Source organism: Melanotaenia boesemani, chromosome 6 (assembly GCF_017639745.1).
Source record: "Melanotaenia boesemani isolate fMelBoe1 chromosome 6, fMelBoe1.pri, whole genome shotgun sequence".
Taxonomy (NCBI): domain Eukaryota; kingdom Metazoa; phylum Chordata; class Actinopteri; order Atheriniformes; family Melanotaeniidae; genus Melanotaenia; species Melanotaenia boesemani.
The window spans coordinates 24,506,565-24,527,578 of record NC_055687.1 but is presented as its reverse complement, the minus strand read 5'-3'; the positions used below and the strand labels follow the sequence as shown (position 1 = coordinate 24,527,578).

Here is a 21,014-nt window from a genome sequence, read left to right as displayed (position 1 = left end):
ACAGATTTTATCCCTTTATGCAAACCAATAATGGCTTGAACAATAAAAAATTTAAGAATTGTCCAACCTTAATGGAAATAATTAATCTCCAGGTCTGTTTGTGTCTAACTCTTTTTCTCTTTCATTCCCCCATTTTACACGGTACATTTGCTTTGGAATGGAGGAAAAATAAAGTTACCAAATACATAATTACATATACAGATTTGTCAGCAGAAAGCAATTACCTGTACTCTACGTTGCAGGATTTCCAGATGTTTCTCAAAATTATGTGTCTGTCTATTTTAATAAAACTTTAAAATTGTCATTCCTCATTTATTCTTTTTTATTATTTTCCTCTCCCTCTAAAACTGGACGCAATCATTGTGACTACAGATCACGACTCAAGAAATAATGTCAGAACCAGAAGAGAATCACTCTAGGAATGTACCCAAAGCCAAATTCAATTTCAAGGCCTGGGAGTCCATGAATGGGAGGCAAGATATAAAACGGCTCCCGTGATTTTCTGAACAAAAGCAAAGCAAGCTTCCCAATTTGTCATCTCAATTACAGAGTTTAGAAAGGCCAACTGCTGTGATGGGCAGCCCCACATTGACACAGAAACATCACACTGTAACCAGGTTTTCTTGTTAGTGATTGCCCTCCTCCCTTCCCTCCTGCTTTCTTTTCAATCTGTCTTTGTTCTTTTCTCTCCATCATAAATGCAATCAAACATAAATCTTTCTATCCACTCAAAACAGTCTGTTAAAACTTGCCAGAGAAAAGAAGAGGGTACAGCAAAGACGGATGGAAAGATGCACGGACGGGTGAATGAATGATGATTGAAAAAAATAAACAATGAAAAATGTACAGCAGAAGCAGATGGATGGTTGGGTGAAAGAGGTAGAGAGCTAAAAGGATGACCTGGTGACCTGTATCTGATGTCTCATAAGTGGTTGGTTATGTTGAGCTCTCTGGTTTGATTGTAAAGCAGCATGCAGGAGTACGGACACTTGGGGACAGAGGTAGCAGATATGTTTTATCATATATTTGTCCAATAAAGCGGTTTATTTTCTTGCTAAGTGTCAGACACATCTTTTTTGATTGGATGTATTACTAGATGAAGAAATATTTACAACACATTTTCCATCATGTGTCATTAGGCTAAATGTTTTAAAAGAGTAGTTCCATTTTAAAGTCACAAATGAAGCTTTGATGATTGATTAAAACAAATTCCACACAGCTTCCCATTGTCACAAAGCGAGAGCTTTAAAAACTATTACAATATTTTCAGATGACTTAAAACACACGTGAATGTACTAACTTGCTTCTTGATGTCTGTTTTAATCTGTCCAGCCACATCTCTACCCTACAGCTTTGTTGTTTTGGCACTGAGACGAGCAAACAGCTTGCTTATACTGGGAAATAAGATCATTAGAGTACAAGACTGCCATTTTAGTCTGATCTGAAGCTTCACACACATATTAGCCTGTCTAACCTTCCCTGCCCCTCCTTTCTGTGTGACTCGCATTCAAACTCCTCTGTTTAAAAATTATAAAAGAATATGGGGTGAAAAGGCAACTTCCAAGGCTACCTTCTCAGAGAGGAACAGCAATATTAGGAGGGTAATAAAGAAACTATCAAATCCACCCCACAAAAAATAATAATAAATGTGTACAAGATATTTGTAAATGTCATTTTTAAATCTGAGTGGAAATCTGTTTTTAGCCTAGTTAAGTTAAAGGGTATTATTTGTCAATGCATTGAAAAAAGAAGATGTTTCTTCCTGTAGAATCCCTTTATTGAGAATCACTGAGCGTCCTAAAAAATTAAAAAGGGGAAACCATAGCTATCAATGTATTCATGGATGCCAGTAAGTTAGATAATACATAAATGCAGTCAAAGTTGTGACTACTATTAAAAACTAAATTAGCACCAGGTTCACTTTGAGAAAAAAAAACAAAAACAAAAAAAACAACTGATTTGAATAAGGAAGCTTGTGATCACAGCAACGCTACTCCCCAACATATTATTGAGGTTGTAAAATGGTAAACAACACAACCTAAGAAGTAATTGCAATGTGTGCAACTGTCTAAATGAAGTCAACACACACTCAATAAGCCAAACTGAGATAATAGTAAAGGATAACAACATGCTCTGTTGTTTACAACGGGTAATAACTTCAGCTTTGTATCACTAGATGAAGTATGATTAAAAGCAGTGATACAGTTCATTCATATGGACTGACAGTCCATCACTTACTTACTCATAAACCAAGACTTGAACAGAATAGACAGCCTTACAGCACATGACTGGCGTTCATAAAAGCAGACTCCGTACTCTTGTCATATGGAAAACAGACCTGCGAGCAGTTTTGGTTCAGCAAAGACCTGCGACTATTAGCAGTTCATTGAAGTAAGTATTTTAGTAGCCATTACGAAAGGCAAATCCCTTAGCTTAAAGGTTTATGCCCAGGCCTCCGAGACAAAATAACAGCTCTCAGTTTATACGAGGTCATAAAGAACTGTAATGATACTGGGGAAATTGGTTTCTGTGGAGGGGGCGATGGTGGGAAAAGAAATGGAGGGGATGGGGTAGTTAGGCGGTCGAGGAAGACAAAAAAAAGGAAGAGATCAAAAGATGCTGAGAAACGAGTGAAGAAAAGACATAGATGGAGAGAAATTACAAATCATAGAAAAGAAATGGAGGTGGGGGTGTCCACAGTGTGTGATTGTGCACAAGTATACCCGAGCAATCTGGAGTTAAATAGAAATTTTTATTTCTAAGTACAATGCAAGCATATCTTACAAAACACACTGAAATTAGTCCTCTGCTTTTACCCCATCACTAGTTAAACTAGGAGCAGTCGGCTGCCATTTTTGCAGCATTCAGGGAGCAGGTAGAGGGTTGAGGGCCTTGAACAGGGGCCCACAGTGGCTCACCTCTGCTGCCAGCCAAGGGACTTGAACCCGACTTCTCTAGATCCAAGCCCACCTTTGTAACCACTGGGCTACCACTGCGCACATTGTAAAATTAAGCCTTGGTTCAGCTGTCCTTCATTAGAATGAGGCCTTCAGTACAAACTAGACACTCATAGACTCACACAAGCAGTGTAAACTCAATCTGTTCTTTATTAGCGAACAGCTGGGGGTGCATGACAGCTCGACTGGACTCTCTCACACTGTATACTCGCTCTGACCTTCATTAAACAGTTAAGTGCTGTGGTTCTTAAACCGTTTAAATGGATGACCTAATCACTGCCATGTGAGTCTGTCAGTGAACTTCACAGAAAGAGGTGCTTAGCAAGCACCTCTGTAAGGAAGACTAATCCTGAAATCCTGTAAATCACCAACAAAATTATAAATCAAGTTCTTCTGCTGCGTTTAATGTTAATTTATGTCACATATTAAATAACACATCAGCTGCTGTTTTCTAAATGACCACATGATTTAAAATGCCTGAGTAATGTTATAATACAGAGCATTAAAGACTCTTTTAAAGCCATGTGATATAATCTGACTCCTGACAGTCCTTGTATTCTGTTAATTAGAGGACGGTTTTCTTGATTGAAAATAACTCTTATGAAGGTGAAGCTCAAAAACTTAATTTTCCTTTGTGCATTCTTTCTTTCACTCCTTGATCAATACATTGCTGCTCACGCACTCATTTTCAACCACTCTGTACTCCCATGCATGTGTGCACATCCTTGCAAGCTGAAATACCTTTAACAGCCTCGTCCACTACTTCCACCACTCGATCAATCTGTTGGACCTGAGATACAGACAAAGACACATGAGAAAAGTTTATTGATGCTAGCAAACAAGTCTACACACTCAAACACAAGATATTGATAACCAGCAAACACACTTAAACTGATTCAAGTTTATACAAGGTGGGAATACAAATATATAGCAAGGCAAAAAGCAATAACTAAAAAGACAGACAAGTGCAAAACAATACAATCGTGGTGAGCTTTCTCCAGTCAGGATTAAGTTATATGGATTTCCTAAATGTCACTGATTATCTATTTACATAGGCACAACACAGTGCTTGTAGGAGGGTCTCATGGATTTGAGCCAAAGCAGGAAAAATTACTAGGAGAAGGAGTGGAAAACAAATCATACAGGTAATGATAAACCAGGACCACAGTGAACTAAAAATATCTCAAGCAGAATGGTATCCTTTTTTTCTTGATAATGACAAAGGATATTTGCACAATAAAGCAGCACTAAAACATATAGAGCTTAAAAGAGAGGCTATTGCAAGTCATACACAATAAGTACCTTTTCCCTAAAAGGGTCTAGTTTTAGATTTAAATTACTTTTTAAAATATACACAGGTAGATTTGTAAGTAGATAAACACAAACATGCAAATGACATCTAGATACAAAATCAGTTGTTGCATATATGACTGCTCATTATAACAATGGTCTTCAAACTGGGATGCCAGGACCCCCATAGGGATCGCAAGATAATTCCAGGGGGTCACCATATTAATTTAAAAACTATATATCCTACATTTATCTAATAAATTTGGGGTTTTTACCAAGCCTGTCAAAATAAACCATTAATGAAGAGATAAATCTGTGAAATTAGCACCTTAATTTTTTAACACATTAACTTATAAACAAAGTACGTGTGCATGCCACATTAAAAATCTGAATTTGACATTATCTCCGCGTAAGAAGCTGATTTTGAGCGTGTAGGTGCCTTGTCACAGCGGTAAAACGCCAAAAACACTTTATCCTCCCTATTTATGACGATTCTGACAGCTTTCCAGCCTTACATTTAGAGGAGGGCTGCATGGCGATCTGTTTGATATATTACACAACAAAGACAGAAGCATGCTGTCGCATTGGGATGGCAGTTGCAAACTCCAAAGCATCTTAGGGTTCATGGCTCAAAAAGTTTAAAAACCACTGCACTATACGGATGAACATTACTGTATAAATTATATAGTAAGGTTCAATAAAAGGACTGAAAAGCAAGCTTCATGTCATGCTGCTGTTACAAAGTAGTGGGGATGAAAAATGTTAAAGAACAATTATTTTCTTCACTATCTTCTACAGGAAAAAAAAAACCTTTCAATGCATTAAAGCTGTCAATTATTTGCAATAGATATTAATGGGGCCACAATAATGTTTTCACTAATCAATTGTTCTGAAGAAATAATGTGAGGTGTTAAAAGAGGAAAATTGTGAAAAAGAAGTAGAAAAACACTGACAAAGAACTAAATGGCAGAGAAAAGAAACTCATTTCTTCATGCAGTATTTTCTTCTTTTGATTCCTCCCAGCATCCTCTCAGCTCTTATTCTTTCACTGTCTCTATTCTTAGAGGTTTCTGCTCTGGCCGTGCCATCGGCTCGCAGTGCCTCCAGGTCCATTACCCAGCAAACCCTTCTATCAAGCACATTCACATGGATGCACACTGTGCTTTGTGGGCAGCAGTTGCATGCATGTTACACACTGAAATAAAGCTCATTTTCTTGTAATAGCCAAGCAACTGGGATCCATTCAGGGCAGCAGCAGGTGCCCCTTCTAACAGTAAGGGTTTAGTGATTTTTATATTTTGCAAACTAACTCAGATCTCCAAATTCATCTTATGCTATTTGCCAATCTTGCTATGTATTTATAAATTGACAGATTTTTTTAGTCACAAATTTAAGAAATCACGTTAAAAATGCAACTATGTTTTTTTAGAGTGAGAAATAACCAGAAGTAAATCAGTTAATAACAAGATTTGTTTAATTAGAAATCTGCGTTGTTTCTTATCGTTTTCCTAAACGATGAGGTTCTGAGACAAATAACCTGCCAGACAACTGTACCAAGCTCCTTCTGTAACAAGTGGTAATACATTTTTAATGGCTGATATAACAATAGTTTTGGAGCCGGAACAAGCAGTCAACCAGTAATCATCCAATACACCAGCAACCGTCCCCTGCACTCATCCCCTCCTGCTGAAAATTTGCAATCTTTAACTTAATTAGAAAACGGCATTTGGCTGAGTAGAAGTTATCTTTGGTCCAATACATTAAACCAGTCATATTAAGGAAAAGATATATATAAAAAAAAGAATGAAACTGTCTCTCTCTTCTAGAAATATTCAGCTTCCTCATCCCAACGCACCTTCAAGTTAAATCATGCTGCATTAATTGTGTCTTAGGCAGAAGCTAAAATTCTTTAGCTCTTGGTTTTTGCTTTGTCATTAACATTATCATCAGCAATAGATTAGCTTAATTTCCTTGATAAATAAACATATTAATAAAGCTCTACGAGTACTTTGTTTAATGTTTTATATCCAGACTCTGAACTCTAATTGCCATTCTTTAATTTTACCCTGTCAGAAAATGGGTTTTCCCACTTTCCAACTTGTCAGTGAATGCACCGCCCTCTGCCTTTTCAAAATGATCTTAGGAGAAAGGCAGCCCATTCCAGTCACAATTCTTAATATTAGCCACTAACAACTTAAAACACAAACAAATGCACCTTAGGTCAAATCTGGGCTTTGAAGAGAAAATATACAACACAGAAATTAAGACATGATATCTGACTGGTGTGTCAATGTGACGGCTGGCCTTACATGACTGCAACTTTCCTGTTTGTTATGTTTAACATCATGCATCAGTTAAACACTACACATGCTCTACTAGTTCTGGGTTTAATATTTTATATCTAGTCAGTCATGATGAGAATAATTACTACTGCTGTTACTACTAATACTAGCTGTCTGTGGTTGAACTGTAGATAAGGGAAACTGCCAAGTTACTTTTTTTCATTTAAGTTTGTGTTCAAACAATAAACATGGCTCAGCCCTAGATGTTTAGAATTGATGCACTTTGGTATAATTTGGCTTTAAATATAAAAGCAACATTATAATTCTCACCATTTTAATCCACCCAGAGACATACATACTGTGTCCTGACAGCACTGATGTTTGGCATCTCATGCGCTCAGCAATGCTTACCCATTGTGATCCTCTGATTACTTGGCCAATGCTGTGTGAGTGTGTGTGCCTGTGTCAAGGTGTGTGAACGATTGTGTGTGATGTGTGTCAGATACAGGATGTGACAAGTCTAGTTCAGAGGCGAAACACTGCAGGCTTGCGTGACTGCCAGTGTACCTTACACAAAGTACACTGTCATTCATTTCATGGCAGCTTTAGAAAAGAAAACAAATACGCAAGTACACAAAAAAACCTGACACACAAAGGTCAATTAGACAAAGTTTTCAAAAGGAAGAAACTATTTTTAACTCTCTTATATAGCCGTTAGTGCAATCACTATACACAAATTCAAATCTTTATTTGCATCTAATTTGCATAAACCACCAACTGCCACTGTCATTGTGTAGCTGGTTGTAACAACCAAAGGAGTACAAGATGTGTGTTCTCATATTACACTCTTTAAAAAAATGTAACCTGTTTATGCATGCATGCATGTCTTTATAGGGACATCTGCAAGTCTGACCATGTTTTACAACAAAAGCCAGGAGCTCATTATACTTATTGATCCAACAGCTTTGTAGGGCCCAAAATGGAGGGCCCCATAGTTTTAAGCAGTGTTTCAGGCTTTATCTTAACATTAGAATTAAGAAAAGTTCAGATCATTTTAAGGCTAGCAAAAGCATGAGAAAGTCATCTTTATAGGTTCTCACAAAGACAGAAGCACGAGGAAGTGAATGTGTGTGTGCTTGTATCGATGCATAATCCAATTGCCAAGTGACAATGGCAGGACCTGCAGCAGTTAACTTCCCAGCTGTTTATGCATCACCCTGAAAGCTATTAAAGATACCAGCTTGTTTATCTAAATATAATCATATTGTAGGTACATAGCACTTTATTTCAGTGCAGTGGTACCAAACAGCATGTTTACTTCATTGATGGACTATATTTACTTTGACAGACTCTTGTCAGTAAATCAAGTTATCCCCAAACTCATAACAAACATAACAAAACTTCATAAGAGCATCAGCAAAAGTAGTTCAGGAAACTAATCCCTCACCTTTTTCTTTTTTTGTGAAGGCGGGGGGGTTCCAAAGGGAAAGTCCATAAATGTGTTTTTCCAGAGAACAGTTAATGTTTTACTTATAATGATAGACACAAGTTGCTAAATGTAAGAGCTGCTTGTTGCCTCATGACAAAAGGTCAATAATAAATCCAAGAGAGATATATATTATGATCTTTTATTGAATTCTAGGTGTTTATGTTGTAAAAGCTCCAACATTTTTATTGAGCGCTATTAGTTAACCTTTGTTGTTTTTAAATGTCTTGTACAAATGCATGTGACTTAGCTTTATCTCAACATCTGACGTCAGATGTTGAATGAACAGACGGAAATCAACTGTGGGAACAGCGTACTGGTTTTGCTTGGTTATGTGTCATTGCACAGACATGGTGCTGTTTGCAGCGATGTGTTAAAAGAACAGCGTGGCCCCTTTAAGGTTGAGCTAGAGAGGGAGAGTGAGAGGGAGGTACAGTATATTAGCTGGTCTGAGGTACAGCGCAGGTCTGAGTCAGAGTGGGGATGTCGGAGCAGAGAAAGTAAGCTGTGAGAAACTGTCTGTGTAGCTGTGAATGTTTTGCTCTTCTAGTTACACAGTCCCATGGCTGCTTCACCACTGCTGGGTAAAGTGAAGAGAGCTAACCCTAAAGCTAGCTGCAGCTTCACCCGGCAGTAAGTATCTCGCCTCTGCATCCCAAAGTTTAGAAGCAGCAGCAGGAAAGTTTAGCAGCTGTTTCTGTCTGAGTTTTCATCTATAGTGGAGGCAAAAGATCAGAGCAGCACAGTTACTAAACCCTCACAGAAATGTTGGTTCAAGAGCAAAAAGACCAGACGGAAAGACGAGAAAAATAACCTAGCATGGCAGCGGCCCTATAAACGCAGCCAGCCCTGGTTCGTTCCCGACGTCTCCCTAACCCACTTTCTAATTTAACGGCTAAAAAAACAAAGGACACTAGAGCCCACACAATGTTAAAAAAAACACTTGTGTATGGAACACACACATTGTGCAAATAACATCTCACACGTTCAAAAATATTTTTTAAATACATTATTGATAACGTCAGGATGAATTTACAACTAATCGATTTTGAAAGGCCTAACTAGTCGACTTCAAAAGCCCCCATAAATGCCTAACTTTAACCTGTTTGTATATTAATGCAGTCTCACACACAGACACACACATGCCAGAAGGTAATGAGCATACCATGATATGTCACGTGTGTGTACCTCTCAAATTCTGCTTATTAGACACATGAAACACAAATAAGTGTGAGCCAGAAAACAGAACATATGCTGCATCAACATTTACCTTTTGACCACACTTTCATGCAAATAAATCACAGTACAGAGAGTACACACAGAGAACACAATGTACACGTACCCCAATAATGCTGAGACTTTTGAGGTAGTCCATCCGTGGCTGAGCTTGGGGAACACATCCTGCTACAACCACCTTTTTCTGCTGTTCCTGGGCTTTCCTGCACAAACAAATGCAAGAATGAGATTATCAGTGCTTGGCTTTTTTTGCACCATCAGTCTGCACAATACCTGTTTTTGATTAGCGTTAAAGAACAAAAGGTTGAAGTACACACTGCAGATTAACGTTAAATTATAATAGTTGTGGACAGACCCTTTAATGACAAATGGTTTAGGTTTCCTCCAGCAACAATCTATGAATGTGAAAGAGGTACTTAACAATAAAATGTTTTCTTAATCTATTTTCTTAAGCCATTAATGAAAGTACAGCAGGCTGATGGGACTGAAATGTATGCACCAACACACACAAACACACACACACAAATCAATAGCTTCAGCAATCTGTCAGCCTGTCTGCATCCAGTTGCAAATTAGATCCAACTCCAAATTCTTCCTTTGCTGTATGCAAACGCTGAGTCTTTTCTTTAAATTCAAACATAAAAACAGAGATCCATCCCCGTGGATCTGAATGAAAATCTGAAAGTACAACACATTTCCCAACCAGTATAAACATTAATAACACTGTGGTAAAGACCAAACACAAGCACAATTCCATTGTCCATGTTCACTTGTGATGAAAGTAATTTCCAAAAGTTAGCATCATGGTGTATTGAATAGAGAATGTTCATTGTGATAAGGTATCTTTATGGATGTTTTCTCAAAAACTTCTTGCAGCTACACAAAGAGATGCCTCCAACTAGCCACAACTGAATAAATGCATCCAATGACTCCACATTTGCTTTAGAATGATATTATGGCATAACATTCTTATTATAAATACCACCATGCATTAGTAATTTACCATAGAATGATTGGAAATGATCACAAATCCAATGTCTTTTTATTAAAATTAAGTAATCAAAAAAGAGGTATGCTAATAGTAAAACAGTGTAACAAACCACACTGAAAATGTGTGTGAGCGCATATCTATGCAAACCTTTATGTCACTTTCAGTCAGTGGCAGAGAGATTTGAGATATGCGTTCTGTCTGACAAAAGCTTTTGGAGGAGCTGCCCAGACTCTGCCATAAATCTTTAATAATGAAGCCTCCTGACAGCTGGAGTGGGAGGGAAGGATGGAAGCGGGTAGGCATGTTAGTGAGGGTGGAATGGTGGGAGGAGGACTGGGGAGCAGCAATGGAGCTGGATGCAAACTGTCACTTGTGTTTTAATTCAGTTTTTATTCTTCAGCAAACAAAAAGAGGTAGAAACGGAGGTGGAAGGTTTGAGTGAGGAACATGGTGTGAAGGAAGAGAAATGTGAGGGCAGACAACTCCATTCAAAGTCAGCTTATACGGTCACATGGATGAGAAATGGAGGAATAAATAAAAGCTCATGTTGGTGAGAGATTAAAGGAAAAGAGGCAAAGCTAGAAATCAGTGCTTTATGATTATTCAGGGCATTGTTTTAGTGAGAAACAGCTTTACTGGCCAGGTACAATATTATTGCATGCTGAATTAAAGACTTCATATGCACCAAGTGTGGTATGTATTAATATTCATACACACACTTCCAAGAACAATTCCCAGGACGACTAAGGAGTAAAAAACTGCACTAATTAAAAAAAAACCCAACAAAGATAACAGATGTTGAATATGATGCCTCAGTCTGCACAATGAGAGAAACTGTACTTCCTTTGTTCAACGTCTATTTGCATTGTGTGTGTAAATGAACTATTTATTTATTTATTTATCTAATTTAATTTTATTTTATCATTTATTTTGTGTGTGTGATTCAAATCCCAGTCTGTTTGTTCAGAAAGTCCATTTTGTTTGGGGACTCATGGATGCGCAAACACTGGATCAAAGAAGCAGACTCTAGTCTGCCTACTAACGCAAGTCTTGGTCCACTTCGAGTGAATCAAAAACAGGAAGTGGACTACAAAGCAAAGGGCATTGTGGATTCAACACATTGCATTGTGGGTAAATGCAACTTGAACATACACGCATGTGGGACAATAGGTGGCTCTGGCTAGGAGAAATGGCTTGAGGTCAGATGTGGGAGAACACTGTAAAAGTCCTTAAAGAAATTTATCAACTCAAAACTGCTACGATCTGATGCAGCTCCATGTTTTGCTCTTTAATGATGGAAACAGATGTTGTCCTGCAATAACCAATAGAAGAGCCAGTTTTTTTCTTTGTTGTTTGTTTCCTCTTCTTGTGTTTTCTTAAGTCTTGATGCAGCGCCGCCTCTGGCAAGGAATAATATGCATTATTTAAATGGTCCGATTTGTTTTAAGTCGTGTGGGTGAAAGCAAACCTGGGCCGGAAAAATGTTGCACCCATCAAATGAACTGAGTCCCCAGTCGGTTCCGAGTCTAGCGTACTACCTTGGTGTAAATGCCCCCTAAACAGGTTCCTAAAGTCAACAGCTCTGCAAACGCCACCCTTTTCGATTTCATGTGAACAACCAGACATCTTTTTGTATGACCTAATGACGTAATTGCCTCAGAGCCCTCTCACAACATTGGCTGTCAGTGTTCACACAAGTGTTGTATTGCATGCTGGGTTTCAATAAAATTAAAGAAAAATACGAAACAATACAACAAACGCCAGCCAAACAATCAGTGAGCTTCAGAGCATGAAGAACGAACACTGCGATAGAAAAAAGACAAAAGTGGACGCCATGCTGGATGTGGTGTTACAGTAGTCATTTTGGCCATTAATAAAGCAAATGCTTTAGCTCTGCTACTATATCTACTGTGTGTCTTCATCTCCCCATATTGTTCACCATGGAGTCACACTGGCACCACTGCACACTCAGGCACACACACAGTAGGGGTGTGCATGAATAAGTGACATTGTCTCGTGCCAAGATGCGGCAAACGTTCCTTTAATGTGCATCTCCATCCCTGCCCATACAGTCACAGCCATAGCTGACACAGCGAGTAAGCAGACAGCGCCCGAGTTGTCGCCCAAGTGCCCCGGGGGGAACAGGCCAATCACATCACACACAGTTCCAGGGTGGGATGAGATGGAATGGGATTATGTGATGCAGTTGCCGTGGTGATACTTTTGAGTCCAGCCGAGCACTTGCCAGTGACCCAGACCGGAGCAGATGTCCCCCAAGATCAGACAACGGGGGTGTGTGTGTGTGTGTGTGTGTGAGAGAGAGAGCGCGGAAGAGAGTGTGTGCATGCGTGCGTGCCTTGTGAGAGTAGATATGTGTGTGAGCCTGAACACGTTTCTCCTTGATTTCCTTGGCATCTCGCTCTAAATCTATGACCCTTTGTCAACTCTTTGTTACTGCTCTCCACAGCCTCAAGACCACACGCATGCACAGGATCCAAATTCTACATACGCATTCCAGCGGTCACGGCTGGTGACGGCAACAGTGTTCAAAGGTCTACGCATACATGCATAGCCTCTGTGGTATGTATGGTAAGAAGTGCTGTACATACTTGTTTTTAACAGCTGAGTGGACACAGTGAATCAGTCAAATTAGACCAGACTAAATGTCCAACTGAATTGATCAGGTTGACTTCGAGAAGCCCTGTGCTAGGATTATGACATTAAAATAACTCAAGGCATCAGATGGACCAGAGTGCATGACCTACATAAGAGCCTCTTCAACTTTCTCACAACAAAACCTGAAGTGAAAGAGAGAGCCTTTCCTTTGAGAACCGTGGAAGTCTTCTTTAGTGCTGTTTATATGACAAAAACTGAAATTTAGTGGCGCCATCGGATAAAGATATCTTCAATAATGATGTTTTCACATCTGAACATGTCTGCCCACGTTTGTCATTGTGAGAATGCAAAACATTTTAATTAAGTCCTTAGAGGTGTTTAGCTTTATCCTTTTCCTTCTGTCATTTAGACTGAATACAGCAAGAGATGATCAACAACTTAATTCTATTTTCTTGATGCATTACCCCTCGTTAATTATGTGGTTGTGTTAGTTTTGTCTGGTGTTTTCAATAAAAGCAAACTAAAAATAATTGGAACACTGAAGTCATCACACTTATTATAACAAAAGCGTTTAATATGTCACTTTACCGTCAGGTAGATGAACCTCTAAAACAGGTCAGCATCTGTATGTGTGTGCGTGTGTCCTGTCACTGACTCTCCCTGCTGTTCGCCATCCTCAACCTTACACAGACACAGCTTCAGCTACATAGCAGGGGAGAGGATGAGCTCATTACACTCACACACAGAGCCAGCCATATGTTCCTTAACAAACATGTTGCTTAAAGGATGAGGTCATACTGGAAGGAGTAGAGCAGAACTTTGTGTGACTGAGGGGATCATATCTGCATCTGATTTACCTTAGCCTAATTAAAACTGTTTTTTCCCCAACACAAAAGCTAATTGACAAAAATGTAGTCTGACAATACTAATGTAGATCTGTTAATCTCTTCTCTCTTTCCCCTTTCACTGCTCTCTCTCCCCACCATATTTGCCTTGTCCTTGCTTCTTTGTCTCCCTCATCCTCTCATCTGCACTTCGACGGTCATTTCTGGTTGATTTGACAGCAACCCAGCCACTCAGCACACCCCTGACCCCCCTGCATTAGCATAAGCAGCAAGGGGGAAGGTTAAGTAGCCATCAAGCCTCAGTAATTAAGATGTGAGCCGATGTGTGCATGGTGTGAACGTGAGAGAGTGAGCAAATCTATTAAATTGCTCCTTTGCATATTTTCCACATCCTCAAACTTCTGCTAAATAAATAACATGGTCTTACAATTGGTCACTGAAGCAATTTAAATTTCGCAATGGCCATTACAACTCGACGTGTTACCTGATCAACTGGGGATCAGCAGTGTGTGTTTATTTAATCTTTCATGTAGTGTTCCATGTTTATTGTTCTTTATGTTTTGTTTGAGCAGCCACAGGAAATACGTCTGTACTGCCAGACAGCGCAGGCTGAAGATGATGAGAAAAAACACTTTGTTAGTCACGAAGAATATTTCCCTTCCTACGTGAATAAGTGCACTAAGCTTCGCCAAAACCATTTTTAAAACAAAAACACTGTAAATAAAACAGAAGTTCATTCTGGGCCTATGAGATGTGAGTGCAGACAAATTAAAGTAAATAAAATTTCTTAATGTAGTACAACAGGGTCCGTCATAAAGGACTGGAAAGATGGAGAGAAGAAAAGAGTGACTGACAGGAAACTGTCAAAAGAAAATCTTTAAAAGCACGTAAGATATAGCGCAGTTGAGTGTCTGATGGGACGGCTGCCAGATTGTCCGATACGACCTGCCCTACTTTTTGGGACCTTACCAATCCGACCCAAAAGGGTGGAGCTTAACACACTGCAATCAGTTGGCTGGTCGAAAGAATTGTCACTTTCTGTGTGGCTAGGCACTAGGAACTAAGCAGCAACAGCACCATGTTAAATGTATCGTGGATTTTTTGTAGCCACATGTCAAGAAGACAAAATATATAAGAAAGCAAAGAACAGCCTTTACTGCCCCAACCCGTCCCGTACTGACCCACACTCGGTGGAAACAGGACTTAACAGAAAACCTGGCATTACTTGTTGCACCTGAACAGGAAGTAAACTCAGGATGCACAAGAGGGCTACCAGTAAAAAAGTAAAACAGGAAGCAAAGTAGCTGAAATGTAGGATATAAATCAATAACAAAAAGTAAACTAGAATACAATTCATGGAAAACCAGAAAATAACACTAAATATACAATGAACAAAACAAAACTTACGGACAAGGGAATAACCAAAGGCCATAATTTGTTATATGTGTTAATATCATCACATAAATTATTAATTATATTTTCAATATAAATTTTTGTTCATTTTTTTTCTGGTAAAATAGATATAAGAATTGGGATAAGTCTGGAGAAGAAGAACAACCAATAGAGTAAAAACTGGCAATGAGTGTAAAGATGAGAGAGCACCCATCCAAAAGCACATCTTCACCACCATCAAGGAAGATGGAGAGAATGGATGATGACAATGACAATAAAAATGACAAGAGAGAATGAGGTGTGTGAGGCCATGGAATAGAACTGTTATTGAGGAATGAGACAGGTTTAAAAGGTACAGCAGCTGAAGTCCATGTGATCTCTGACTTTACCTCAAACACACCCTCTTCACGGGGCCGTTGAATTTTACAGGATGGCAGGAGCAAATATTCAACAAGAGACACAGAAAAAAAAAATTGTGGGAAACAGAACAATTTAGTTTAGTTATCAAAAGATAATTATATCAAAGGAGGGCCATAGAACTGAGTTATAGAAAGTGATGTTTACAATGATACAAAATAGAGGTAAAATGATTCCTCAAGCAACTTAAAGAACTCCATTATAAACCATCAATGTGAGTTATTTGCTGTGATGCTTTGTTTTATCCGCACAGATGTGTTATCTAGGATTTCTTTCAGACCAATAATTATTATTGTCCTGCAACATACTTACATGCTACTGTATGGTGTTTGTTGCAGGTTTGATTTAAAGTTGTAATGAAGGAAACTGGAGAAAATAAGCATCAAAATCAGGCAAAAAGACAAAAATTGTCAACAGCTTGGAACCATTTGAAAGAAAAGCGAAAATACTGCTCAATGTATCCATTGTAAAACCAAATTAGCTTATCACAATAGCACAGCATCAGTGACCCAGCACCTCAGCAGAAGCACCCAGTGAACAGATCCAAACCACAGACATGAGTTAACATGTCACGTTAGCATTTTAATGTAAATCAGTGCAGTTTGTTGTTTTGGATGCTGGTCAAAAGCATGGCTATGTTTTGTTCTGTGTGAATGAATATTATTGTGTGTAAAAAGAGCCATACCTTGACCATACCGTTAGGAAAGTTTATTTAAAGGTTTTTATATATATATATATATATATATATATATATATATATATATATATATATATATATATATATATATATATATATATATATATATATATATATATATATATATATATATATATATATATGTTTGCTTTTAAGAGAAAATTGTTCTTTAAAAAGTATTTTTAATATGGCACTTAAATCCACTACTTGCTAAAATTCATTGAGATGCAGTTCAATCTTTTAATCTGCTACACTTTATAAAAATAACTGGCTCATTTTTAGAGATCTGTGTTTTTTCTCTCTTTTTTAAAATTATTATTAGTCTTTCCAGTAAAAAACAAAAAATAGAAAGAAAAATCCACCTTTGTTTTCAGTTTTACAAATTTATTACCAGGGGGCTTAATAAAGGCATCCATAACTGAGCTGGGTTTTACAGGATGCAGGCAATCTGTTGACCAATCAATGCACACCTATAACATGGATAGTTTATGGCTAGGTAACATGGCCTTCGGGTATGTCAGTGATAGGATGCAGCCCAACTGTCAACATGGGTCTTGTAAAGGCAAGTCAGAGGAAATGCAAGGCTTTTAGATTATGGCCTTTTTAAACATCCCTGACACACATGCCCAGTGTTGTGAAAAGCATGAAATCTGTCTTGTAAATGCGTAATAAATATTGCATTACTGTAAATGAGTTGTATTCACTGCTTGAATGATTCATAATAGAGAAAATACTAATAAAAAAAATAAATAAAATAAAGGGCAGAGCCAGTGGAGAAAGCTCACAGACATCCTTGTGAATGTGTAAGAAGTTGCATCTGAAATTGGGCCTTAATTGAGGAACTGAACGCAGAATCCTAAGAAGAGGAACCAGTCCTACAATGTAAAGAGGAGGCTGTTGTGGGACAATAATATAACAATTCAGCTTCAAGCTGTATTGGAGAAACAACTGCTAAGTTAAATTATATGGAAATGAAAACAAACACATTCATACAGAACCACAAAAGTATTACTTTTAAGAAACTGAAGATAGTCCCACATATAGGATACTTTTTCCTCTTTAATAACTACCTCAAATGATGTTCAGAGTGAGGAGAATCTACTTAAATGGTGATGCAAATAGGGAATGTGCATGTGACGTCACTGCAGCTTTGTCCTCCAATTTGAGGGAAACTGGCTGCCGTTTCCATCGACCCTTTCAGGTTTCTCACTTTGTTAAAACATGTCTAAAACAAGCTGAAATGTCCTTACTGCGATAAGCTCATAAGAGAGGTTTAGAGCCGTTACGACGCAAAAAACACTTCTTAATAATTAATTAATTAATTAATCGTTAAAATCTACTGACCACTGAATGAAGTTCAGGTCTAGATGTAATGCCACCAGTTTCAGTCTCAGACATCGGTGTGTTTGAAGTAAGCTCCTACACTGCTATTTAAATCTATAATGTAATGCAGTGTTTCTCAATCCAGGTCTCTAAGGACCCACAGCCCTCCATGTTTTGGAGGTAACCCTACTTTGCCAAACCTGAATGAAGTTAATTGCTCATTAACAGGCTTGCAAGGAAAGCAAAGAGAAAGTCTTTTAATGTGACACAAGTGTGTTGGAGGAGGAGCACCTCTAAAACATGCAGGGAGGTGGGTCCTGAGGACCTGGATCGAAAAACACTGATTTAATGCGCAAGCAGCCATTTTAAATGAAGACCTGCCTACACCGTTATACTGAAAATTTATATGTTAATTAAATATTTATTGTTCCAATATTTTGATTTGAAAATATTGCCTGTTCATCTATGTGGAACATGTCTGATAAATTTATTATGGGTGTTATAAAATGAAAAGACAGATGTCTAAATATACAGGATTGACTTATTTAATACATCTTGTCTAAGGAAAAGGAGCAGTAAAAATATGAAAGCAGTCAAAAATGAGGAAATATACTTATTAGAAGCACACAGAGAGCACAGACCTCCACCAAGACATAGGATCACTCAGCCAACAACCTACCCAGTTACCAATCCCATGCCAACACTCTTATACTTCAAGCTAATATTACAATTTATTTCCATCATCAGGTAGATGTCACACTTTATTTAGAATTCTTGACCCTGGAAATCTTGATGACCCTTAGACATCAAGATAAAGCAAATGGCTGTAATAGTCTTAAATCTATTGAAGAAATTTGCACTCTCTTTAATGATGGTAATCTGGGTTAGCTGTTAGTGTGTTTAACATCTACCATTATGTCATCTTGTTTTTTTGTTTGTTTTTTTGCCAAAGATTCTGGGCTTTTTGTGTTGAGTTAGAAGCTGTACTGGCAAAATTATTCCAATCTCCCAATAGAAAAGAATCCTTTTCCAGATCACCCCAAAACCTAATCACTTCCTGGCATTTCCTGAAAATTTTATCAAAATCTGTCCATAATTTTTTGAGTTATGTTGCTAACAGACAAACGCACGCATGCTGCTGAAAACGTGACCTCCGCCTTGGCAGAGGTAACAAGAAGAATAATATATACAAAAAAAACTTTAAAGGATCTTATGGAAGATCTACTCTGAAATGTCTGAAAAGAGTAAACAGTCCTGAATGTTTTGACTCAATGTCTGAAAGAACACTGGGACTCAGGTTAATCAAAGAACAACAAACCATCACAATGTAGTCGAGGAAAGTGATGTTCTCATCTAAACATGGGAGTATCATCCAGATCAGTACTGCTTCATTTGAAATCATGTACTTATTGCATCTGGACATCACCTGTTCTTCACCTGACATTTTGTAAGTGTATATACTAACAAATAATGATGTCTTCTAAAGGATTTCTTCTTCTGTTCTCTGGAGTGAGTTTATCACTGCACTGACTCCGACATGAAAATGGTGAATGAAAACCTGCTGGTTAATTTCCTTTTTGTGTGCCAACCACAAAGCTGCTGCAGCCAAGTACACAACTCAGCGAAAAAATGGGATGAAGTACTCATCAGAAACTATGAATAAAATCGACATTAAAAAAAATGACAGCCACCCCAAAAATGGCAAATCAATCCCACAGTTCTATACTTGTTGTATGATGTTAGTGCGCATTCTCTATACTCTGTAGACCACTGACTGGTCCAAGAGAATCCTTACCTGTGGGCATAAAACAAATGTTCTTATTACTTTTACTGTATTTGCTTTGAGAAATGTTTTATTGTTGTTTATCTGAAGCGTCTAAAAATTGTTAAGCACTTTGGTCAGCGTCAGCTGTTTTATTAAATGTGCTATACAAATATAAATTTAATTTGATTTGTTTAAATCTGTCTGCACAATCCCTCCAGCAAAGAATGACTGAAAAAAAGTCCTGTAAAAAACAGAAGAAGCTCTCACAGAATTTCTAGCACCGGAATCTTTAATGCAAAAGAGGACTCAGAAACAATAATAAAAAGTATTGAGAAAAACTAATAATAGAATATTCCCATTTCATTAAAGACGTGTGTTGCATTGGGTTCCTAATGTGAGATATGCATTACTAAAATAGAATAAATCTTGTCCAATTAAATTTAGCATATTGCATACTGCTGAATTTGCAGTTGTGGAAACAGGGAAACACATAGATTAGTGATCTGTTTTTGATATATGGACTTCTGGTTTTCATCTAAATATTGAAATTTACTTAAATATATGCTTACAGTGACATCTGTGGAAGCTTTAGCATCAAAACCATAAACCAGAGTCATTTTGCCTTTGTGTGAATCAATCTGAAAATAAATAGAGTATGATAGACACATTCAACTCCCTGTATGCACACAGCCATGCCTTTGTTTGAATATGAAGTCATCTGACATGTTAGTGTGTTTCTGTACGATTATTTTGTTATGGAAGATTTGTATGATGAAGCAGGTTAAAGGCCTTTTTTGGTTGAATGCATTCACTCAAATTAGTCTGAGCATAAGTAATCATGACTGATTTCAAGGTCATAAATTATTACAAACAAGAATTTGGAAAAGTGGAATGACATATGCTCAGTGACCTCAAATGCATCAACAATCTAAGCAAACCAACAGCAATCACAATAAGAGAAAGAGTCTATAATTACACCATTCTAACAAGTTTGCTAAGTACTACCTACCCTGCTATGTCATAGCACAGCAGACATCAAAAAGTCATGTCAATCTCACCAACATTTTGCTGAATTCCAAGGACCGCCGTTTCTTCACCACACTCCATCATGTTTGTCCATAATGCCTTCTGACTCATCTCTTGCTCTCTAAATAGCTGTAGTTCCTCTTCCATCAAATCCTCCCCAGAATTTTAAACATGCTATATATTCAGTCAGACACAGGTGCATGCCTTTAAGTAGTGGTGGTGAACCCTGGTCCTCATTCCTGCATGTTTTCCACGTGTCCCTGCTCTAACACACCTGATTCAAATCAAATTGATCCAAAAGCCTATCAGTTCTGCAAAGTGACTCATTAATGTGAATCCGGTGCGTTGGAGCAGGGACACATGGAAAACTTGCAGGACAAGGGCTTTCTGTCAGTGGCAGTTCACTGTAAGCTAGAGGATCAAATATTTTCATTCACAGCTTACAGTAGTGCCTTACACCTTATATACTAACGTAAAATGAACATCACAAGCTGATGACTTTAAACCAAGTCAACAGATAGCCTATAGCAGTTTTTGTGTACATAATGGCACATGAAAACTTTCTTCCAGCTGCTTACCTGCGTAAATTTGATCTGAATTTATAAATATGACCTGTAGTTATTGGGTAACATCTCCTGCTGCAACGCTGCATCTGATGAGCCTTCATCTGTCTGAGTGGCAGAATCAGTTG

General features: G+C 38.0%; 1 protein-coding gene across 1 annotated transcript in view; it reads right to left on the bottom strand.

Annotated features, from left to right (window-relative positions):
- cdkal1 (CDK5 regulatory subunit associated protein 1-like 1) overlaps positions 1-21,014 on the bottom strand; it is a 261,140-nt gene that overhangs the window by 173,339 nt on the left and 66,787 nt on the right. The window contains exons 5-6 of the mRNA XM_041988416.1: positions 9,358-9,454; positions 3,699-3,747 (exon numbers count right to left, since the gene is read on the bottom strand). Of these exons, the coding sequence (XP_041844350.1) occupies positions 3,699-3,747; positions 9,358-9,454 (146 nt within the window). The remainder of the gene's footprint in view (positions 1-3,698; positions 3,748-9,357; positions 9,455-21,014) is intronic.